General features: G+C 52.5%; 1 protein-coding gene across 3 annotated transcripts in view; it reads right to left on the bottom strand.

Moving 5' to 3' along the window:
- SLC12A5 (solute carrier family 12 member 5) overlaps positions 1-24,102 on the bottom strand; it is a 37,028-nt gene that overhangs the window by 2,572 nt on the left and 10,354 nt on the right. For 2 of the 3 annotated variants that reach the window (XM_036075392.2, XM_036075393.2), the window contains exons 2-25: positions 21,074-21,168; positions 20,626-20,757; positions 20,151-20,297; positions 18,680-18,734; positions 18,056-18,186; positions 16,267-16,508; positions 15,319-15,530; positions 13,548-13,718; positions 13,146-13,244; positions 12,945-13,002; positions 11,110-11,284; positions 10,378-10,496; positions 9,961-10,059; positions 8,887-9,006; positions 8,525-8,629; positions 7,122-7,290; positions 5,083-5,278; positions 4,015-4,184; positions 3,504-3,635; positions 2,507-2,614; positions 1,232-1,354; positions 940-1,139; positions 585-599; positions 213-346 (exon numbers count right to left, since the gene is read on the bottom strand). In XM_036075392.2, the coding sequence (XP_035931285.1) occupies positions 213-346; positions 585-599; positions 940-1,139; positions 1,232-1,354; positions 2,507-2,614; positions 3,504-3,635; positions 4,015-4,184; positions 5,083-5,278; positions 7,122-7,290; positions 8,525-8,629; positions 8,887-9,006; positions 9,961-10,059; positions 10,378-10,496; positions 11,110-11,284; positions 12,945-13,002; positions 13,146-13,244; positions 13,548-13,718; positions 15,319-15,530; positions 16,267-16,508; positions 18,056-18,186; positions 18,680-18,734; positions 20,151-20,297; positions 20,626-20,757; positions 21,074-21,168 (3,207 nt within the window). The remainder of the gene's footprint in view (positions 1-212; positions 347-584; positions 600-939; positions 1,140-1,231; positions 1,355-2,506; positions 2,615-3,503; positions 3,636-4,014; positions 4,185-5,082; positions 5,279-7,121; positions 7,291-8,524; positions 8,630-8,886; positions 9,007-9,960; positions 10,060-10,377; positions 10,497-11,109; positions 11,285-12,944; positions 13,003-13,145; positions 13,245-13,547; positions 13,719-15,318; positions 15,531-16,266; positions 16,509-18,055; positions 18,187-18,679; positions 18,735-20,150; positions 20,298-20,625; positions 20,758-21,073; positions 21,169-24,102) is intronic. The other variant, XM_036075394.2, reaches the window with a different exon arrangement.

Genomic DNA, 24,102 nt, shown 5'->3' with positions numbered 1-24,102 from the left:
TCAAGGAGAAAGACCGTCCCCTTCCCCTCCACACACACCGCCCCCCCCCCCATGGAATGGGGGCAGCGATCGGCGCCAGGGAATCCTGGGCCCGCGTCCGGGTCCGAGGTAACTGAAGCAGGAACGGGCTCAGCTCTTCCATCCCAGGGCGAGGACCCGAGCCCCCTGACGTCCGCCTCGATCCCCCACCCTCCACTTTAGGTCCAGGATACAATTTTCGTCACCGTTGCGGTTGCGCGGAGGTCCAGGCATGTTGAGCAAAACCAGCTTGGCATCCCGGGATTTCTTCACGATGACCTCGTTCAGCCGCACGGCCGTGTGCATGCGCCGCACGTTGGACTGGTTCCTGGGGGGGCAGAGGGGAGGAGGGTGTGTAAGCAGGAACCGGGAGAGCTGGACCCAGTACCCTCCCCGTCCCAGGCGCACTGGGCCGCTGGTACCCGGTCAACCCCAGGCCTCCCGAGACTGGGCTATTCAGAAACCCCAAAGGTCAGGACCACGAACTGAGGGTTCATGATAAAGTGAGGAGAGCAGGGACCCTGGCCAACCCAGAAGAGAGAATAAAAAAATCCTGAAACACTTACAAATTCTCCCACTCCCTTCAGGAAACAAGAGAAGCAAAGAAGAACAAGAGAGGGGTCAGAAGAAGGAGAGACTGAGGACTTGGGCCACCATCACCCCCTATTGCCCCCCCCCCCCCCCCCCCGTGCATACTGGTCCCGCTCTCCCACCACACCCCCTTCACTTTTTCACTGCCTACACCTGGGAGTGCTGACCCTCAGCAATTAGCCCAACCCCCCAGTTCTCAGATGGGGAAACCCAGACAAGGTTTGGGCTGGGTCTTGGACCAGGACCTCCTCTGCTCCTTTGCTCTGCCATGGGGAGCAAAGACCCTGTAGACTCACCCCAGCCCCCAACCCCCAGCCCCCAGATCCCTACGGCTTCATGCTGAAGAAGTCCTTGATGCCCTCGGAGGAGACCGGACTGGGGCCCTTATTCTTCTCTGCCACCGACTTGTCCTTGGTCCAGGTGAGATGCACCTTCTCAGGATCTGCCTCGCCCTCCCCCTCAGGCTCCTCCCCCGGGGATGGAGAGCTGCTGGGGCAGCTGGGAGCGCTCTGGTCATGGATCAGCTGCACCTGAGAGATGAAGGAAGGGGCAGCACGTGACTCCTTTACAGGCCAAAGGTTCTGCCCCCACCGGCTGGGGCCAAACCACCCCAGCTGCACACCTCCTCCTCTGCCTTCTCCTCACTGTCACCAGCTGTCTCTTCCGGGACGTTGAGGCGGAGCCGAGTGTTGACCGGATTCTTTCTCCGGATTGAGCCACGAGACTCATCTGTAATACTCTGGATCTAGGGAGTGACACGGGTTAGGACCAGCTCTGCTGTCACTCACCACCCATGCCCTGCAAAGAGCTACGGCCAGAGCTGATGCTCTGTCACAGACGCACGCTTTTGGAAACTGTACCAGTTGTTAGAATATTGCAGTGTTTCCATACCAAATACCCCGCTCACCTGGCCATTCCAACTCATCTCCAGAACCCCTGACCTCCCCACCCTCCAGCAACCAAAGGGTTAACACTTGGCCCCTGCAGGGCTCTATCTTAGCATATGGCCCAGGGCCAGTTCTGAGTGGTCAGTGCACTTGCCATTTCTTATGCTTTTTTACTATCACCCCTGGACAACATTCCTGGAGTGTTCATCCTTCTCAGCTCCAAAAGGTACCCATCACCCATTCCCCTGAGGATCCATTAACTCCAATCTGAGAAATACAATATTCATACCTGGGAGACCCCCTCAACCATGGTCTGTCACCCTCACCTACAGGATCTGCCACCCACTCCACAGGCACCCTGTCACCTGCCCCCAAGAGCTCTTCAGTCCCCAGTCCCGGAGTACCATCACTCATTTCCCCGAGGACTCCACTCCCTGAGGTGGGGCTTTCATCCCAACTCTCGGGGACTAGTGGTCCCACCTTACCCACACCTGGACGATCTGACACCCATACCCCATGGGAGGCTCATCATCATTGCCCCCGAGAACTCCCCAACCACAGCCTAGGAGGTGTGTGCCCCCAACACCCACCGTTAGCTACATCCCTAAATATCCGTCTGTTACCCACTCTGGCAGGGTCTATCACACTATCCCTTGTCCCCCCGACTGTCGCAGCCCACGCCCCTGAGGAATCATCATCCACACATATTTAGCTTCCACTGTTCTCCATTGGGCCCCAGAAGTCACATACAGAGGGGGAAATCTGTCACCCAGGCCAAAGCCCTCGGCATCGTGGCTGGCAGGCTTGGTAGGTGCAGCTGCAGTGTGGAAGCTGTTGCTAGGAAGCCCGGTGCTGGGAGGTGGGCTTGAGGGGCAGAAGGGTGATGAATAATGCTCTAGGGTGAAGGCCGTGCCAGTGGCCGGGAGTGTGAGCCCTGGGCCCTCCCTACTGTGCAGACCCAGCGCGGGCAGCAGCTTGAGGCTCTCAGAGCCCAGCCAGGGCAACCTCACCTCCCGCTCGCGCTCATTCTTGGTTAAATGCATCTGTTTGAGGATCTGGGACCGCTGCTCCATCACCAGTGTCTTCTCGTAGGTGTAAGCCGATATGTCGCTCTCGTGCTGTGGGCGGGCAGGGACGGGGGCAGTGACGGGGGGCAAGGGAGGAAAGCATGAGTTCAGGGGCAAGGCCAAGGGAAGGGAGGCAGACCCCCCCCTTCCTTCTGCCAGCCTAGGGCTTCTCTATCTAATGACCTAGTTTAACAACAGCTGTGGGAGGCAAGGACGAAGCAGAGGGCAATGTTCCTTAAAGGCAATACAGCTCATTCCCTCCTCAGCCCAACGCAGGACCAGGCGTATGAATGGGTGAATTAATGAATGAGTAGATTAATTAATTACCTGGGTGAATGGAGAAGGGGAAGAAATTTTATAAAGGAACAGTGATGAATGAGTACGTATATGGATGAATGGGTGGTTGAGTGAATGAATACATTAATGAATACACAGAGGGATGGGTGGATGGATAAATAAACCGAGGGAAAGGTTGGATGAGAGGCTCTGTAGTGTCATCTCGAGCCACGTGGACTCTGAAGGCAGCTTGCCGGGGTTTGAATCCTGGCTCTGCCACTTAGTTGTACTGTTGGGCAAATTACTTAACCTTTCTGTGCCTCGACTTCCTAATCTGTAAAATGAAAATGCTGATGGTTGTACCTATTTCATTGGTTGCTGTGAGAATTAATATATATAAAGTGCATGAGACAGTGCCTCACATATAATGACATGGTTATTCTTATAAAGGAGAGAGGGAGGGACGGACAGATGGATGGTGGGTAGACTGACTCTTGGGTGACTATGTGAGAGGCTAAGAGGTGGATAAGGTACGGAGGGGGATCCACCATCATAAACTGATATTTTGGGGGTTGCCCAATTGGTGCTGGGACCAAGAGGAAAGAGGGCTAGGTAGGACACCAAAACCTCAGGGGTGGTGTCTCCTGGGCTCCTGGGCACTCACCATCTCCACCACCTCGACCTCCGCGGTGATACGTAAGTGGTATAGAAAGGTAGTCAGGTCCTTCTTCATCTGGATGCTATTGTCGTCCATCTGGGCCACCGTGAAGATACGCATCTTGCACTTCCGCCAGACCTGGAGAAGTGAAAGGGGACCCTGAAAGGTCCAGCCCAGATGCAGTGCGGAGATCCAGAGCCAGAACCTAGAGAGGACCCTGTCCCTCGCCCTTCCCGCCCACCTTCCCACGCCTACACGCAGACCAGAAATCCTCTATCTCAGCGTCCACTCCCTACAAAACCTCCCCTGCTTAGGTAAGGGTCCCCCATTAAAGCATCCATTGCTTGGGTTAAGCATTGCTCTCCTTTACAATGCAAGGTGTTGCAAGAGGAGACACAATCAGTTCCCAGCATCTCGGGATAAGGGGGGTGATCAGCCCCCTTCCCCTGAGCTCTCGGGGAGGAGCTCCGGGGGAGGCAGGCCCGGGGCAGAGCCCGTGAGCCACGCCCGCCCTCACCTTGTGGTGCCGCAGCAGGAAGGGCAACAGCATCAGCATGCCGCCATCGTGAACGATCCACCAGACGTCGATGCTGCCCTCGGAGAAGCGCTCAGGGTTCCCAGGGAACATGGAAACGTTCTTGGTGACCAGCAGGGCCAGGTGACCAGCTGTGGTTTCCCGGACCAGCTCTGGGCAAGGCCAAGGAGAGAGCCAGATGGGAACACAGTGACCCTGGTCCCTTTCCCGCACCATGCACCTGCCACGGAGGCTCCCGGCACCCAGTGCCCCGCCCCACCCCCACCCCCCCAACCCGGCCTTGGATGGAGTCATCGGAAAACCAGCATCCTCGTAGGTCTCATCATTTAATTGTTGTTTGCATTTGGGAAAGCCTCTCAACCACACTGGGCCTCAGTTTCCCCACCTGTCGAGTGGCAATAACACCACCTGCCCTTCCTGACTATTAGGAACTCTCCCATGCATGGCCTCGTTTATCCTCCCAACTGCCAACTACAACCCACTTATAAAGGACACAGAATAGCCTGGAGTCATCAGGGCAGCCTCTAGGTTTACCAGCTGTGTGACCTGGAGCAAACACCTCCATCTCTCTGTGCCTCCGTTTCACACCAATGAAGTGGAGGAGACAGGTAATAGCCCGCACGGGACTGCTGAGAGAATGAGAGGCTGAGTCTGGCACACAGAACACGGTCTGTAAATGTTAGTTATTATATTACTACCAAGGAATCCAGTGCTCAGAGAGGGTGAGTCACTTGTGAACCATCACACAGCGAGGCAGGGCCAGAGGCAAGATTTAGACCCGGGCCTCTCTGACTTCACCGCGGTAGCTCTTTCCACTCCCCTCCACTGACTCCCTCCCAGGGCCGAGCCAGCTCTGCAGGGCTCAAGATTATCTCCTTCACACCTGAGTCCCCAGCACCCGGCACAGCGTCTGGCACGTGGCCAGCTCCGAACATCAACACCTGCGGATGCAGAATCCGCACCTGTCACGTCTGGGAAAGAGCACCCGGGCCCAAGAAGGAGAACCCGCAGCCCATCACTGCCGCCCCCGCCCCGCCCACACTGTGTTACCAATGAAGTTCCTCCACGTCTGATGATCTTCCTTCTGCCGCCAGTTGCGGGGCCAGCCGACCAGCACAGTGTTGTGCTGCAGGCCCCCGAGGCCCCCAGACTGAATCAGGTGCGACACGCCATCACGCAGGTTGGAGGAAATCACCACCTGGCAGAAGCCCTTCACTTTCTCTGCCTCCATCAGGCGCCGGATGGACTGGGGAAGGGGGTGGAGTGGTAGCATGTCAAACGAGGATGAGCCTCAGGCCTCCCTGGCCCTGCATGGCCCCTCGTGGCCTCCCTTCCTCCTGTCTCTCCCCTCCATCATCCCCATCTTCCTGAAGCTCAGCTCCGATCATGTCAGCCCCGGGCGGCAGAACTGTGCATGGTTCCCCATCACCTGTGGCCCCCATTCCTTGCTGATCCGTCAAAGCTCTCCATGACCTTACCCTGCACTTGCCCCCACCCTGCCATCGCTCACAGTCCCCCTGCAAGCCCTCCAGCACCGCCCTGCCCCCTCCCCCACTATCCATTCCACCCTGCCTGAAACCACCCCCCCACCCAGACCAGAATGTAACTGGGCTCCCCTGCATGCCCAGACGATTTGCTTTGAACGACTTTTAAAAAATTAGCATGAATGATAAGCATTTTAAATGCACATGCCACCCACACTATGAGGGTAGTGTTCTTCTTACTCTCATTTTATAGATGAGGAAATTGAGGCTCAGAGGAATTAAGACTTGCTTAAGGCCACCCAGCTAATGGATATCATTGTAGGGGCTCAACTCCAGGGCTCTGACTCTATGCCCCATACTCTGGACCACTACCCTGATGTCAAACAGAGCAGGGCTTCAACTCCTACCTCTGCTGCCTCCTGGCTGTGGGACCTTGGGCAAATCACCTAACCTCTATGAGCCTCAGTTTTCCCATCTGTCAAATGGGGATCATGACAGCTAGCTGATGTAGGAACAGGCAGAATTACAAGATATGATGTGGGTAAGGCAGAATGCTGCCTGACAGATTGTAAACACTCAACACATTCTATTACTCTGATATGAACTCTTATGAAGCACCTATCAACTGCAGACAGGTTTGAGAGCTTTCTGGGTATGTTCCATCTTCCCACTAGCCTGGAAGCACCTTGAGGGCTGGGATTTGGTCTCACAAACACCCCCATCTCCCCATGCCTGGCATGCAACACATTCTCAGGCTGCATGTTGAAGGAAGCTGACCAGCGGAAGCCTCCAGCTCTGGGCCTCAACAGATTGGTGTGAACGGCCCAGTGAGGCAGAAACAGCAACTGTCACAAGCCATTAGGGGTGCCCCTCCCCATCTCTCCTCGCCTCCCTCCGGCCCCCTTTCCTTTCTCCACAACTAGTCACAGCCCCAAGGGGAGAGAGGTCTGGATCGAAGACAGAACCCACTTCCTCTGCTACCCACCAGGTTCCAGAAACCTGTTAGTGCCACATCCCGCACAAGCCACCCGCCCCTGCCCACACTGGCTCTGGACTCTGCTCTGAGAGTATGGACCATGGATGCAGACAGCAGCAGGGGACCCAGAGCCAGGGACCCAGGCTCAAATCCTGACTGTGCTTCCAGCCAGCTTTGTGGCTGTCAGCAAGCTGCCTTCCCTCTCTGGGCCTGTTTCCTCCTGTGCTCACACTGCCAACTCCACGTGGTGTGGGGACCGAGAGAATCACAGATGTGAGAACACCCTGAAAGATGTATACTTGGGCAGGGAGAAGTCTGGAGTAGGAGTCAAGCAGTCCTAATCTGAGTCTCTGTTTTCTGTCCTTAGACAAATGCTCTGACTTCTCTAGGCCTCAGTTTCCTTATCCACCAAATGGGCCCTTTGGGCTCTGATGGTCTTTGGTTCTGAGAGCCGGATTCTAAGGAACTCACTCTCTGAGCCCTTAGATTCCTGTTCTAAGGAAGATGACAGAAAAGCCTGAGCCCGCTTTGATCCCAAGGGTGGGAAGGAGGGCAAGTGTAAAGGGACAAGGGCTGTCCTCCTGAGTGCCCTGCCCTCCCCCCTCCCACCAGGGCCTCAGCTCACTCACCTCCTCTGCCCGCTGGGCCTGGGGATGGTTGTCCAGAAAGGTGCCCTCCAGGACGGAGCCCACAATGGTCAGGCCCTTTCCCGCCTTGAGCTGGGAGGTCAGTGAGAGAAGCTGTGGGTGTACCACGTTCTGGTCTTGGTCCACGCGCACCAGCACCAGCAGCTGTGGCCTGCAGAGGATGCAAGGTGGGCCATACAATACCCACCCAACCTCCACCCACTGTACACCACACACCCACGCACCATAAGCCAGTGAGTTTACTAGCCATCCGTCCTCTATACCCCCATCCCCTACCCGTCCACCTAAACATCCATCCACCCATCAATTTCCTTGAACATCAACCCATCCAACCAGCTCCCGCACAGCCACCCACCCACCCACCCACTCATCTCTCAACCACCTCACTTACCCATCCATCCATTCACCCACCCATCCATTTTATCCATCAGTCACCCACTCATATCCATACTAATTTACCTATACATGCATTAGTCACCTAATTACCTGACATCCACCTGCCACCGTCCATTCACACATTCATCTGTCAGCAATCACCCTCCGATACATATATACACTTGGCCATTGACCCAACTACTTATCCACTCATTTCCTTTTTCATTTGGCCACCCCATCCATCCCACTGCCCATCAGTTTAAGAGCATTCTCTAAGCACTCGGGGCTAGACGTTGTGCCAAGCATTTAAGAATTCACAGACAAATAAGGCAAAGCCCTGGTCTCTGGAAGCCCCAGTTCAGTAGACATCAGCAAGAGCAAGCCAACAATGTCCTAGGCATAGTTCAGAGTTCAGGCCTTCCTCTTGGCCAAGTGACTTGAGAGAGATGAGTGAGGGCCGGGCTCACAGAACTGTCAGCTAAAAAGCACCCTGGGTTGAGAGGCGGGAGGTAAAAATTCTGCTTCCAGTTCTGACTTCCATGGCCTCTGAGACCCTCTCTGGCCCCTGACTTCCACACAAATAAAGTGGAGAGATTGTTCTGAATCTCGAGATTTCTAGGAGCCCCCATAACTCCCCAGGTGAATGCAGCCACCTCCCCCAGAGTAAATGCTACACGATATTACATTCGTCTGTCTCTGTGTGGGGCCTTCTCCGTGGAGCTGTTAGCTCACTAGGTCCCCACAGGCTGGAAGGAGGCCTGGCACATGGCACATACCCTGCATTCATACATTTTCTAAACACACGATGGAATGAACAGAAGGATGAAGAGATGGTAGCTCAGGCCGGCCCAGGGGCTGTAGGTGGGAAAGGTCAGATGAGGCTGGGCTGAGAAGGGGAGGTGAAGGGCAGCCCATTGTGGGGGGGACAGCATACACTGAGCAAAGCTGGTGAGGAAGGTCAGACCCTGCTCCCTTCCCCTGGGCCCCTCCACGTGTGCCTGGCCACTTACCTCCAGTTCTTGGTATGTGGGGGCCCTTCCTCCAGGCGTAAGAGGGCGTAGCGTGCCGCGCTGAGGGACAGGCCTCGGATCCCATCACCCCACTCCTTCTCAGCCCTGGAGGCCCAAGGGGATCAACCAGGGGTGTCAGAAAGACCCATGCACACTGAAGTGGCCGCCCCAGGGCAGAAAATGTGCAGTCATTCTGCCACCTCCTTTTCTCAAAGCTTCAGCCCCTCCCTCAGCTCCTGTCCTCTATCCCGCAATCCCACACCTATCACCCCTTTCCCTCCCCCACTCTTACCTCATCCCCACCCCCTCCCATCCCTTAGCCTCTCCCAGCCCTTCCCATTCCCCCCGCCTCCTGCGCTTACCCACGGTACTCGATATACTTGTAGATGAGCCCAGCAATGAGCATGGCCACCAGCGCGTAATACCAGGAGCAGATAAACATGAGGGCCAGGCAGAGGCTCATGCCCAGGAAGGAGAGTGTCCTGGACAATGGGAGGAAGGCCCAGCCTCTGAGCCCTGGCAGGACTGTCACTGGTGCTGGGGCTCAGACAGCAAGAGTTAGATGGGGTAGGGCCTGGGCAAGCACTGGGAGGTCTAGGGTTGCTCAGGTCTGGGGGGGCTCACACCATCATCTTCATGAGCAGCACCATAGGGATATGGGACCTTCTGGATGAACGAGCAGCCACAGACAGGGCACCACCCCAAGCCCCACCCAGCTCCTTGTCCCAGTGCCTTCTTAGACCCTGCTAGACCACCCTGCCTGAGGGCTTCCAAGGCAGAGGTCTCTGGAATGAGTTGTAGGCAGGATCTCCCGGTAAGAGTGTGCCCCCAGGAAGAGGTGACTGGCAGAGCAGGAGCACTATGATGGGAGTCGGGCAGCCCAGGTTCTAGTCCAGGTATGCCATAGTCTTTCTGGGTGACTTGGGGCCAGTCCCTTCCCCTCTTTGAACCTGTTTCCTTTCTGTAGAACAAGTATGGTCATTCCTGCCCTGTCTGCCCCATGGGCCAACTGTGAAGATGAAGGGCCATAAAGTGAAATGATCAGAGCCCCAGGCTCCATGTAATAAGCATCTTCTGGTCATTAAGCCCTGTAACACTCACAGGAGCCCCATGAGGTCAGGGCAGTTGTCACCACCATTTCGTAGCTGAGGAAACTGATGTTTCCTCTTCCTAGTCTGTAAGATGTTGAGGATGATGCGCAGGGGAGGGATCACAGCCGAGACTGTAGATGGCCATGTTATATTACTATTTGTGATTTAGAAGGAGACCCTCTCCAGAACCTTTCTCATGCTAGTCGGGCTACAAAAGCTGGAGAAATGGGCTCTCTATTTAAGTTTGGGATCCTTAGACCTCGGGGATGGGTTAGGGTGAGGTGGGGGTTGGGGTGGAGATGAGAGGGTGGTTCCATCAGGCAGGGAAGGGGACAGGGCACCCACCAGTGGTAATATCGAAAGCGTGGCCTCCAGTTGGGTGTCCTCAGCAGCGTCTGCACTGCACAGGCCAGGTTCACAAACATGTAGCACATCAGGAAGAACCTAGAACACAGAAAAGCCCCAGGAGAGAGAGATGCAAAGGGAGGCAGAAATAGAAAGAGAAATATAAAGAAAGAAAGGGGGAAAGAGGATAAGAAATTGGAGAGGTGGTCAGATCACGTTCTGGTGCTTAGGAAGGGATTCAAAGGCCAAATCCCCTTACAACATACCCTGGCACATGTGGGAATGAATCTCCATATAACAAAAGACGGACCATTAAACAACTGGGTGGGCTACCCAGGGTCACAACTGGAGGATCCAGGTAGAGAGACACCCCCCTTCCCCCAGAGCTGATGGGGAGGGCAAGAGGCCAGCACGCACATAGAGAGGATGGGGGCAACCTCGTCGAGGGATGCAATGAGGATGCCGATCTCGCAGATGCAGGCAGTCAGGAGCAAGGCCCACGTTGGCTCTCCATTTGCTTTGCCATGGCCAAAGACCTGGGGACAGAGCAACCATCATAGAGGTCTGAGATCTTAGAGACTTCTCATCTCTCTTCTCCAGTCTTGGGAACTAGTGCAATAGAGGCAGGACTCCCCTAACCAGTGAGGAAGTAAGGAGAGGATGCTGTATTCCTCATCCTTTAGGGGTACCCAAGGGGATGCCAGGCTTTGGCTGTGTCTCTCCCACTCTGTCATTGGTACCTCAGGGCAATGAAGTTCGAATGATCCCTTAAGGGGAAAAGAAGCACCTGCGGGACAGATGGAGAAGAGCTACAGGGGCCAGCAAATGGCCATGACTGTGTGCTCCATAAATCTTTTTTTTTCAGCACCATGGAGAGAGCCACACTTTTCTTGCCCTTGGGCTGCCTCCCTACCTGATCACTCAGCCAAAGGAGAGCCATTTGTTTCTCCCCTAAGAGCAGACAACTCTGCCCAGAGAGATGGCACTGCCATGGGCCAAATCCCAAATAAGGCACACCCATTCTTAGTGGTAGTGCAGGGCGGAAGGGCCCCAGGGGGCCTTGCCTCACTGGGTGGTCTCTCTGGGCAGTGGCTTGGCTGGCTGGTGTAGTGGATGCGCTGCTCTTCCCACACTCCACCCCCCACTGACCTGTAGGAAGGGCACTATGCCATCCCGGGAGATGGCCTGCAGCAGGCGTGGGGCCCCCGTGAGGCTCTGCAGCCCAGCCCCACAGGTGGAGAAGAAGGATCCGATAACAATGACCCAGGGGGATGGCCAGGCCAGTGTGCCCACCACCAGATTGCCATTCACAGCTTCGCCAAACCTGGAATGAAGGGACAGGAGATGCTGGGTGAGCAATGCTGCCTCAATTTCCAGGGCACGTCTCCCACACCGACCTCAGGACCAGCTGTATGCCCACTGCGGGACTAGGCTCTAAGGGAGCAAGGGGGGAGACAAAGCTCCTAATGCCCTGGGCACTTTCCATCTGTGTGACCTTGGGCAACTCATTTAACCTCTCCTTGCCTCAACTTTCTCAGCTGTAAAACAGAATCATTATAAACCCATCTCATGTGATTGGTGACAAGATAAAAGGAGATAACACAGGTAAAATGCTCAGCACCATGCCTGGAACCAGATCCTAAGAGTGATTACGGTAAATGGTCAATTGTGTAATATTACGTTAACCTGGTAAAATCTCTTAGCTTGTTAGAACCTGTGTCTCCATCTGAAAAATGGGGTCCTGACCTCATGGTGTGGTCATGGTCATGTGGTATGAGAATCAAAGAAAAGCATTTTCTAACAACAGCATTATCTTAAATTGAAAGATGCTGCCTTGGTCGGTAGAGAGAGCCCTGTGACTGGAGTGTGCAACCAGAGGTTATACTCAAATGGGCCATTGCTGAAGGACTACAAGAATCAGATGAAGGGTTTTACTGGATCACCTGCTGAATCCCTTGCAATCCTGTAGGAGGTCTATGATTAAATGAAATAAGTGGAGATTAAGTTGCCCTCAAAAGTGAGTAAGTGTAATATATGCAAATTGTCCATTTGGCCAGGTCACTCCCCTGCTTAAAACCTGTCAGGGTGCCCCTGATTTTCTATAAAATAAAGCTCTAATGCCCTGGTACCAAAAACCAGGCTTCCAAGACGCTCCAGCCTCATGTCCCCATTCTCCACCTTACAGGAGCCAGGACAGCACCATGGAAACTGTCTTCTGTGACAAGACCTCCTACTTCACCCTGCTGGTGGTGCATGCCCACACCCTTCAAAAGTGTATGCTCCAGCAGCTCTGAATTGCTTATAGCTACAGGCACCCACGTGCACATGCAAGCATGCACACACACACACACACACACACACACAGCTGTTTCTCTCCTCTACCTTTGTTCATGCTGTTCCCACCACCTAGAATGCCCTTCCTACTCCTAGTCACCTAAGTAATCTCTAATCAACATTTAAAGTGAGAAGGATAAATAAGAAAATGTGCATAAGGCACTTCCAGCATCACCTCCTCCTCCCCAACCCCCTGGGGACTGGATTGCAGTCTCCTGTGCACTACCAGAGCCCCCATACTTTACTTTATCCCACTCCTGCTGCTCTGCATTCCGAGTCTGTTTGTTGAGTATGGTTACCAGCCCCCAAGAGCTCCTTCAGGACAAAAAGCATGGGTTATTTATCTTTATTCCCCCCAGAACTCTGGACAGCGACCAACACATAGACATCTAGGAAATGTTAAATGGGTTAATAGATTTTAAAGGAAAGTAGCATTATCCTCAAAAAAAAAAAAAAATGAGACACCATCCAAGCTTCTTGAGCAATATAAAATATAATATAAAAAGGTGAATTTGCAAGCAATCCCCTGTGACCTCCCTCCCACAAGTCCCTTTGCACGGGCTCAGCACTCCCTGCTGCGTCTGTTTCCCAGAACTTGGCCCCCTATACCCACCACCCAGGACAGAATCAGCCCTGATTCCCTCACTTACTTGTCCCGCAGGACGACTCCCTCAATGCAGGCCCCAAACAGAACAACGGAGCTGATATCTGTAGCAGAGGATGAAGGAGAATCCCCAGGGTGACATTCCCCCCTTTCTCCTCCCAAGCTAGCTGGGTGAGGCAGCGGCGGAAGCTGCCCTCCCTCCAAGCCTCCCCGCCCAAGGTGGTCCCAGCCCAGCAGTGCAGGATACAGACAGCAGAAGTGGTGGCAATGGCCAGAATGGTGCCAGTGGGAATTGACTTCTGGGCATCCCGTAGGTCCCCGGAGCGGTTAGAACCAGCCATGATCCCTGTGAATAGAGGAGCAGCTAGGACAGGGTCCATAGGAGACCAGACAGAACAAGAAGGAAGGACACCAGCCCTGGAGTCGGGAAGCCTGGGATCTAGTCCTGGCATACCAACTGGTGTGAGAAGCTGACCATATTACTTGGCTTCTCCTGGCCTTAATTCCCTCATCTGTGCAATGGGAATCCAGATCGTTGGCTCCTGCCTATGTGATGAGATTGTAGGACTAAGAAATTCCCCACATCATCATTGACTCTCTCTACCCATTACTCCCAGGCAGAGTCCTCCCTCTCTGAGCTCCCCTTCACCTGTGACTGAGGGGAAGTAGATGCCAACCAGCAGGGTGAAGTAGGAGGTCATATCGCTGAAGACATAAGGATGGTCCATGTCAACAGGGGCACTCTCTGCCAGGCCCACCGAGGGCATCCCACGCCTCTCCACAATCACCCCTTTGGTCAAGTAGGAGCTCCAGAGGTTCTCTGTGGGAAGAGACAGGATGCTCAAGAGAAAGACCAGAAGTCAAGGTGCTAGAGCTCTAGGGCCAGGATGTAGGGTGGGCAAAAAAGAAGGGTCAAGGTCAACCACTTCTCACTCCCCTGGGGGCCTTGGTTCTATTTTATTCCCACCGACATTTCCTAAGCTCCTGCTTTGGGCCAGGCCATGTGCAGATCTAGTCCTTGCCCTCAAATAGTCCTGTCTAGTGGGGTAAAAAACACATAAAGACCTATCTCAGACTGATTCAATATTCCCAAACTGATCTCAGCACCCAGCCACCTCAAATCAGCTCCTTTTCTGTATCCCTTATCTCAACAAATGGCACCACCATCAATTCAGACAGCGTCACTTTGTCTTCAACTGCTCCCCTCTCCCTCTCCATTTCAAAACCATCTCCAACTTCTGCCCACCATTCCTTCTAAATATTTCTCAGATATGCCCCTTCTCTCCTGTCCAGGGTTCCCTCACTTCTGCACTATTGACATTTTGGGCCAGATCATTCTTTGTTATGGAGGGCTGTCCTACAGCACTGTAGAATGTTTAGCAAAATCCTGGTTTCCATGCATTAGATGCCAGTAAAAAGCATCTAGTTGTGATAGCCAAAAATGTCTCCAGACATTGCTACATGTCTCCTGGGAGGGGGGAAACAACCATGGGGGAGAACCACTGCTCCACTCCCACTGACATCACTCCATCACTCTAGGTTAGAAAACCATCATCTCTCACCTGGACTCAGCATTGGCCTCCCCCTGGACTCCCTGCCTCTGTTCTCTCTCCCTTTTACCTCATCCATATTAGCAGCCAGAATGAACCTTTAGAAATGACGAGCTGACCATGTCCATCCCTTATTTGAAACCCTTTGGTGGCTCCTCATTGCCCTCAGGACATGGTTCAAACACTTCAACATGGCTTCCAAGGCCTGCCACAATATGGCTTATACCAGCCTCTCTGACATCATTTCTTGCCCCTCCTTCCTCTGTACTTTATGCCCCAGTCATACCAAATTATTTGTGGTTGGAAGGACACAATATGCTCTTCTCTGTCTGCATGCTTTCAGGCAAGCTGTTCTTCTACCTTAATTCCTTTATTCCCCTAGTATAACTCAAAATCTCTTATTTTTCCTTCAAAATCCTCTTCAGGTGAGTCTAGGAAGCCTTGTCTTGCCACCTTATACCATGACCACTCCCTCCCCTGTGAGGTCTCTGTTCATTGAATGCACATCTACTCATACCGTAATTTATTTGCTAATACATCTGTGTCTGCCATTAGAGTCTTTGAAGCCAAGGACCGTGACTTATTTATGTCATATTCCTGGCGCTTAGCACAGTGTTGGACACTAAGTAGATGCTTAGTGAATAGCTGTTAAACTGATGACTTTCTTTCCTACTAGGTGGTAAGATATTTGAAGGCTCCCTTTCATCTCTGTTCCTTCATGATGCCAAGGACAGGACATGGCCAGTGTAGGTGCTCAATTAAAACCGATGGCCTTTAAGTGAATCCCAAGGAGAGTTCCTTAATCCTGACCGTTTAACCCACAATCCCTGTAGTGTTCCCTGGACACCAGCCCTCTTCCCTCCCCCAGACCTTTGATGAGGCCACTGGCAGCGCCAGGGATGCCCTGGATCTCTGTGACATTGTTTCGGGTGAAGTATTCATCACAGGTGGCGTTGAGGAAACGGGAGGAACAGAAAAGGCCCCAGAGCCGTGTGGTCACCGTCTCATTTCCTTCCCAAGCCAGCTTGGCACAGACATCAAAGCCATGGCGAGACAGTGTGCGGTTCCCCAGGAGGCAGATCCTAGGGAGAGAAACAAGGGAGGAAGATGGGGGAGGGACATAACCTTGCCTTGGCTTCACAATAGAACCACCGGGGGGAGCTCTAAAAAACACAGATCCCAGGGCCCCGGATCCAGAGATTCTGATGTAATTGGGATGGAGCCCAGAATGGGTGTTTTTTCAAAGCTCCCCCAAGTGATTTTAGTATGCAGCCATCCCAAAGAAGCACCGTTTTAGTGCAACGCTATGTTTCAGCACCATGGACAGCAGTCTCTGTGCGTCATCCTGGCAGTGAGATGTAAGGGAATTTGTCCTTAAGAAAGAGGCAGAACCCACAGAGATCTGTGCCCCTAGATCCTCTCTTCTATGACCTCTCCCATGATAGAGAAGGTGTCCAACGCTAGTAAGTTGTCCTATTCCAGGAATTTGTCCCCACCCAGGAAATGCTTCCCTAACAGAGAGTCATCCCTTCAGGAAGCATCCCACTTGGTTCTTCCTTCCTAAGTCCACCCCACCTGCAAGAGTTGACCCTCATAGGGGAAACTCTGCCCACCTCCAGAACATATTACCCCACCCTGTAGAGATTCCCCCCAAACCAGGAGAGATTTTCCCTCCCAAGGAAGTTTGCTCTGAATCCACAATCACTCAGATTCTGAGAGATGAGGAGAGGGAGGTTGGCAGAGGCTGACATTGCAGACCCTGAAACCGAGCCAGGGAGGAGGAGGACAATGCCTTAGGCTCAGAGCAACAGCACTTACGGGAAGTTGGGTGGGTCGAAGGCAGATTTGATGACCCCGGCATAGATGGCCAGGATGGAGAGGATGACACAACCCAGGAAGACAAGGGCAAACTTGTTGACATACTTGACGCCCACAAATACCACAGTGGCCATGCAAGTGAGCACACAGGTGCCATACACACGCATATTGTTCAACATAGCTGCTGCCTCCCCACTGGCATCTTCTGCCTTAAAAATGGCCATAGCTGGGAAGAGGTAAGCCTGTGGAAAGGGGGCAAGGAGGTCAGGTGAGTGACACAGCAAGAACCAGCTAAGAATCACCCCCAAGGATATAACCCAAAGTGCAGGAAGCACTTTGGAAAAAAATATGCTCATCACAGCATATTTACAATAGTGTAAGACTGGAAATGACATTCACTGATAGGAGGAAATGTGATCATCTGTATTCTTTTTGCACATGTGTATTTTCTAAAATTTCCATACCAAATATTAATGTGTTTATATTCTTAGAAGTTATTTTCACTTGTAAATGATATTTACAAGGGGAGTTTCTAGTTATTTAGGGAAACCTATAGAGTTCTATTTTACAAAGCAGAATACAGTATCACATAGTAAAACAAACAAAAAAAAATAGAAGGAAATACACCAAAATGTTAATGGTGATTTTCTTTGGGCAATTGTTATTTCCCTTTTTACATTCTTTGATATTTTTCTAATTTTATGCAATGGGCAGAATTGCTTTTATAATAATTTTTGAACTATTTAATTTTTTTAAGTCATGGAAGTCTATTATCTTCTCAGAATTTGGCTCCTTGGGTCATTTATTTGCCATCCATCCTCCCTGTCCCCATAGTCCTCCCTTTCTGCCCCCAAACCAGAAGCTGCATCTTTTAGTTCTGGTTCTCCAAGACTGTGGTAGAGTGGACAAGCACTGGCTTTGGGGTCAGAAAGGCACAGGTTCATATCCCTTCCACATGTTCCTTAAAATCCCTGAACTCTGCTTTCCTCATCTGTAAAATGGGGACATTATCTAACCCATAGAACAGTTGTAAGGATAAACTAAAATGATAAATTGCAGGCCATGGAGCCTGGATAAGGTAGCGGCTTGGGAAATGTCAGCCCCACTTTCTATATACCAGGAAACCCTCCTCAGCTCCCACCTCCTCCTGGAGGGGCAGGAAGAGCCAAGACCCACATCAGCAGCCTCTCCTTCAAATACTGCCCAGCAACCTGACTTCTTCTCATCAGTCACTACTCCTAACAGCTCTCTTCATTCGGCCCCCTCACATCCTTCTTCTCTTTTGCAACCCACTGGTCATCAGCCCTGGATAATGAACATCCACAGAGAAATCAGAACAGTCCCAGGCACATGGTAGGCAATCACAAGATGCAGCTATTATGTGATATTGGTTTTTATTACTTCTACCATGATTTTACTCTTATCGACCCACCTCTGCCACTTGGTAGCTGAGTGACCTTGAGCAAGTCATGTCGCCTCTCTGAGCTTCTCATTTGTAAAATGGGCATAATAATACTTAATCCTCATGAGGATTCAAGATAATGACTGTAAAGCAATTGGAACTCTGCTGAGAGCACAGTGGGTGCCCAATGAACGACAGCTGTTCATGTTACGTAATTACTGTATCTTGTCTCCCCAGCTAGACTGTGGATTCTTTAAAGACAGAACCACATCTGATTTCCTTTTGGCCTCACTGAGGGCTTGGACCTCTCCCTAGGAGGTGTCCAGGGAGCACTGGTTAACTGACTGACAGCCTGGAACCCCACACCTCCTCCTCGGCCCCTCTCACCAGCAGGATTTCGATGGTGCCCAGGATGTACATGGCCCCAGCAAAGGTAGTGCCCAGGTAGAAGCAAAGGCCCACGGCGCCCCCAAATTCTGGGCCCAGAGACCTGGAAATCATGTAGTAGGAGCCGCCCGCTGCAGAAAGAACCTGGTGTCAGCGAGAAGTTCAAGGGGAGCTGGGCTGCCATTGGGGGCGAGGGGGCTCAGGGACAGAGATGAGAAAGGGGTTGTTCTGGGCCTCACGCCTTACAGGCTACAGCCCTAGGACTGGTGGGAGACTCAGCCAGCCACTCTGAGTGGATTTTGCTGCACTAATTACCATGTTGCTAATTACCCCTCTAAGGAGGTCATGGCTCAGAAAAATAGGATGACAGAGAGGAGGGTCTCAGGCAAAGGGAGATCTCACATCGCCCTGTTCAACCCCATAAACTGCTTCCCTCCTTTCCCCTTAATACCACTGTCCCCACCTACCCCACCAACATCACAGCCCAGCCCCCAGGTTCACAGTATTGTCCCTCTCAGTCCTGACGGCCCATAAAGCCTACGGTCCTATCCTTCCTTCCAACTATCCAGGCCCCCCTCCCGACCATCCAGGCCCCATTCCCCTCCAAGAAGCCCCATCACATACCAGGTACAACACCATTGGTTGCAATTGCACTCATGGAGATGGCCGTGAGCATTGTCTGTGAGGAGAGAGATCATCAGAGTGGCAGCTAGGGTGGGGGCTGCATTGCCCTGGGTAAAGGCCAAACCTTATACCCCATAAACACCTGCCAAACCCACAAGTCCTTGCTGAGCTTCTCCCTGGTCCTATTCCAACTTCTACTTCTGCCAAAGTCCTTCTCGTCAAGAAAACCTCTTATTCACTACGCACACGGAAGAATCACAAGCTACTTGTGCTCATCAGAGAGCTCTGGAAATCCCAGCTTGGCCTCTGACCAGCTGTCTGACCTGGGACAAGTCACTTCACTTCTCTAAGCCTCAGTGTCTTTATCTATAAAATAGGTTTGCTGTGTTCCTGCCTAAATGCATACAATGAATCTGATCCCGAACAGATATGTGACAAACCCAGACTGAGGGACATTATACAAACTAACTGATCCATACTCTTCCAAAGTGTCAGTGTCATGCAAGACAAAGAAGGAGGAGCTGTTCCAGATTAATGGAGGCTAAAATGAGCTCATAAATGAATATGAACGTGATCTTGAATTTTCTTCAGTTACCGAGGACATGATTGGGACAATTGGCAAAATCTGAATAAGGCCTACAGCTAAAACATGATTAAGGTGTCACTATTAAGACATCATTAATGTCTCAATGTTAGTTTCCTGGTTTTGATCATTGTACTGCGGTTATGTAAGGGAATGTCCTCATTTTTAGTAAACACACGCTGAAGGATTTAGGATAAAGAGGCATCACGTCTGCAACTTGCTCTCCAATTCGGGGGGGGGGGAAGGGTATTTACAGAGAGGATGGAATAAATATGATAATATGTTAACGTTTGTTCTACTCTTGCAAATTTTCTGTATGTCTGAAATTATGTCAAAACAAAAGTTAAAAAGAAATAAAATAGGCGTACTAGCATCAGTCCTGGCTACCACACACGCAGAGGTGGCTCTAGGGTCACGTGCGAGCAAATGGAAACGTGACGAGAGGTAGGTGTTTCATAAATATTTGATTTTTTAGGGAGGATGGAAAGGATTCTGTTACAAAGCTGTTTGTGACACATACCCCCATTTTTTGTGAGCCTGGGCCAACCAAAATGTTAACGACTGCGGTTTTCCAGGTGCATTTGGTTTCCTTCGGGACGCCTATCTTTTTCATCAATGAATCTGCATTACTTGTGTAATTATACACACACTCACTTACTCACACACACACACAAACACAGATCCAGGTGAAACCTGGTTAGTGGCCATCAGGGACCAGCCTGTGAGAGGCAGGAAGGACCGGTCAGACCTAATTTACTCTCAAAGATCATACGCAGCGGTTCCTATAAAAAGCTCAGGTCTCATGCTTCCCCTCCTCCCTGCCCCCACCCCAGGTCTCTGCTCTGCCCCAGCGGTCAGGGGGGTGGGGAGGGGGAAGGTGTCACTCACACAGGAGCAGCAGATGAAGACCATGCAGAAGGCCTCCATGATGCCTGCAATGCCCACCACCCACGTGAGTCGCAGGAAGAGGATGACACCGAAGATGTTCTGCAGGCACGGGAGGTACACGCCCATGAAGGTGCCCATGCGTGGGGCCTGCCGAGGAGGCCAGCGTCAGCTCATGCAGCCCCTAATCACTGCAGATGCCCCAGACCCACTCCTCCCCATTCTCCATCCCCCACTCTCCTCCTGACTCCACCCCCATCCCTTCATCTCTCTTCCCTCTGGTGCTCACCCCCCTTCCCTCTCCCCTCCTCCTTCCATCTCTATCCCTCATCTCCCAACCCTTCCTCACCCTCAGCCCCTTACTCCTAGCCCTCTGCCTCCATCATCCATCCCTTCAACGGACACTCTTTTGTATCCCCATCCTTTGTCCCCTCCACCCCTCCTTCCTCCCTCATTCTTTTTCCCCCAAAGTCCTCACCTGCACTGGCTTCTTTTTTCCACCCTCATTGTTTTCTGCCTCTTCATGCTCCCTACTTCCCTGGGGCAGGTTGGTGTAGTTGGCCAGGCCACTGAGCAGGGAGGACACCATGGGGCTGGTGTCCATCTCCTCCTGTGGAGGGAGGGTGGCAGTGGTAAGACACAAGGGCCTAGGGGAGGGGCAGGCAAGCTCCTTGGTAGGAGGCCAGGAGAGATGGGGGCAAGGATGGCAAACCACTGGGGCTGGGATGCCATGGGGAAGGAGGAGGAATAGGCATGGAAAACAGGGAAAGAGGATGGCGGGGTAAGGAGAGGGAATAGCAGGGGTGACGGGAAGGAGAAGGTGGACCTGAGAAGGATGTGGAAAGAAGGACACCTCCTAAGGGAGGGAGGGATGGCAGATGAATGGGGAAATGAACTGGAGAGGGGGGCGCACCCCAGCAACCCACCTCAAACAGGGCCATGTTCTTGCCATCGTACTCCCTTCCCTTCTCTGTGTCAGTGCTGTTGATGAAGGGGCTGCTCTCCTTGGGGTTGCCATCACCTGAGAAGGCAGAGGAGTTAGGGGTCTAGCACCAGCTGGTTGTCATCCCTCTGCTTGCGCATCCAGCTGTGTGGCCACTGGAACTCTCTGAACCTCTGTTTCCACATCAGAAAAAGCTGGAGCTAACAGTAGCCCACTGCAGTGTTTTCGTTGGCAGCACGTATAAAGAGCCCAGAGCACTCCCTAGCACATACTACGTTTTTAATGAACATGTGAGTGCTTCCTTGCTCTTGGGGGTCCTTCTTCATTCACCAGGGCACCCAAGACTCGCCGGGTCCCCCTCCTTGACCATACCTGGGACCATGCTGGTGTTCTGTGGTGGAAGCATGCTCTTTCCCAGAGGCAGCGATAGAGAATACTACAGCCAGAGGCCCAAAGGATACTCCATCTCTTGGAGAAGTGACCCATTTGGCATCTTCTATGCTCCTCATGCATCTTCCATCAACACATATTCACTGGATCTCTCCCATGTGCCAGTACAAGCATGGGGAGGGAGCGAAGAGTAAACACAGACCAAGACACTGTCCCTGCCCTCAGGGAACCCACAGGCAGGAGAGATAAACTAGTATCCAGGAATTTCCAACCCAGAGTGGTAAATTCTGTGATAGAAGATGAACAAGGGACTGTGGGAATATAGGAGAGGCATTCAGCCCAGCCTGGGAGGTCACGGAAGCCTTCCCAGAGGAAGTGACGAGTAGGCTGAGAACTGAAGGATGAGTAAGAGCTAGACTGGGAGGGAGGCGGGAGGATGTTCCAGGCAGAGAGAACAGCATGTTCGCTGTCCCAGAGGGGAGAGTGAACAGAGTGGGTCAGAAATGCTGAAAGAAGTTTGATCTGGCTTGAGTCTGAGGAAGGGGCATGGAGAGAGGGGCTGAAAGGTGGAGACTGACTTATGAAAAGATGAGCCTCGGAAGGTGTGGGCTGGGTCCTTAAATGATTAGCAGACCATATTAAAGGTTTTGGCCTTCATCCAGAGGACAATGGGAAGTCATCGAAGAGTTTGAGGCAAAGAAGTGCCGTGAATGGAGTCCTGTTTTAGAGCAATCACTCTGGCCTTTAGATGAAGAATACAGATGCTAGTTTGAGAATTTAAGCAATCCAGGCAGGGGCTGATGATGACCCAGACCAGAGCAATGCAAGGCAATGGGCCGACTCAAGAATTACTGGCACATATTTCTATGCCAGATGTTTGGGGACGTGGGAAGGGGGAATCTAGGGTAATGCCTGGGGTTCCTAGCATAGGTTAATGGATGGGTGATGGTGTTATCTAATAAATGGGGGAAGAGAAGAGATTGGGGGTGGGGAAGATGCTGAATTTGATCGACGGTAAGGTAGAATAGGACACTCAAGCAAGTATGTCCAGAAGCCACTTGGATATACAGAGTGGGGCCCAGGAAAGAGGCTGGGCAGAGAAAAGATGAGGGTAACCCATGAGAATAGGTGGAGGAAGTGTGTGAAACCATGCATCTGGATGAGATCACCCAAGGAGAAAGGCTCTTGGGCATCTAGGAGAGGTCCTTTCAAAGAGATATAGGGGACCCCCACAGGCACTTTACCTTGGCTTCAGCCAGCACCCTTTCTCAGTTCCAGGGCTGAATCCCAGTAGTAGACATCTCTCTGGACCCTGGGGAGACTCCCCAATTAACAAATCCCAATGAAGTTGAGGCCCTATGTATTCTGAATTTCTTGTCCCCTCATCTCCTGTCATGTCTCTCTCCACCTCCATCTTCCCAAATCCTCCTCCATCCTTCTCCTCCCTACCTCCTGGAAATCTTCCTTAGTCACCCAGCCTGGGTCCATCCCTAGAGCACAACCTATTACAAATCCAATCTCATCCCTGACTCAAAGTCGTGGAAGGGGGAAGGGATGCCTCACTGGCTCCAGGGACACCCACCACCTTCTCCTGCCACGACCTCCACCTCATCCATCAAGCCAGCAACTCCTGATCCCCAAACTGGGGGAGGGGGGGCACCATTACCTCTTCTTTCTCACATATGAGTTCCTGGAAATGACAGACCTGTCCCCCCAGTGAGAACCTAACACATAATAGATGCTCAGGAAAAAAAAAAAAAAAAAGTCTTTGGAGGTAAATTCCCCCAGGCTCCCTTCCTGACCCCCAGGGTCTCAGAAGAGCTGTCTGGGGCCAGAGAACAGGAGAAATAAAAAAGAAGTGGGTCCCTCCTCCTTTTAAAATGCTGACAAGATGCTTCATATTCTCACCACACTATGGTGGGAACAAGAGGGTTGGAGGGGGATGAGAACAAATTTCTTGATGGTTAAGGAAAGGGGCTGGGGTCAAGATTTAGGCTCCAGTTCCAGCTTCATTGGCTGTGTCGACATGTTGGGCAAGTCGCTTAAACTCTCTAAGCCTCAGTTTCCTTCTTTGCAAAGGGATAATAATTATGCTTAGCACACAGGGCTGTCCTGAGGATTAAGGAAAATAATGCCTGTTGGGTGCGCCTGGTACATAAGTGCAACTATTGCTGCTATTACAAGTACGATTATTATTCATGTACATGGTGCCCCACCCAGCCCGGGCTCCCCATCCCATAGCCCTCCCCAAGCTCCCAGATTTAGGGGCCCTGGGCCCTGTGGATCTGGGTCTCTCTGCCGGCGGCGTCCGCTGGGGGCCAGAACAACCGGACACGAGAGCCCCTCCCCTCTGCCTTTCACGCCCCCTCCCAAGCCCCTCCTCCTTCCTGGGGTCCCGGGGCGCGTGCGGGGTGGCAAGGGGGGCGTCCTGGCCCGAGATTCCGCTACTAGGCAGCCCTGCGCCGGTCTCCATGGCGACCGCGCGGGGAGAGAGCGCAGCGCCGAGCCGAGGCGGCCACGCGCCCGCAGCCGCTTATGTAACGCGACGCGCAGCGCGGAGCCAGGCTCCGGGCCGGATCCCAGCTAGGAGCTGAAGGCCGGGGAGAGGGCGGCTCAATAGGC

The sequence above is a fragment of the Halichoerus grypus genome, chromosome 10 (genome assembly GCF_964656455.1).
Source record: "Halichoerus grypus chromosome 10, mHalGry1.hap1.1, whole genome shotgun sequence".
In the NCBI taxonomy this organism is placed as follows: domain Eukaryota; kingdom Metazoa; phylum Chordata; class Mammalia; order Carnivora; family Phocidae; genus Halichoerus; species Halichoerus grypus.
This window is presented reverse-complemented; position numbering and strand designations above follow the sequence as displayed.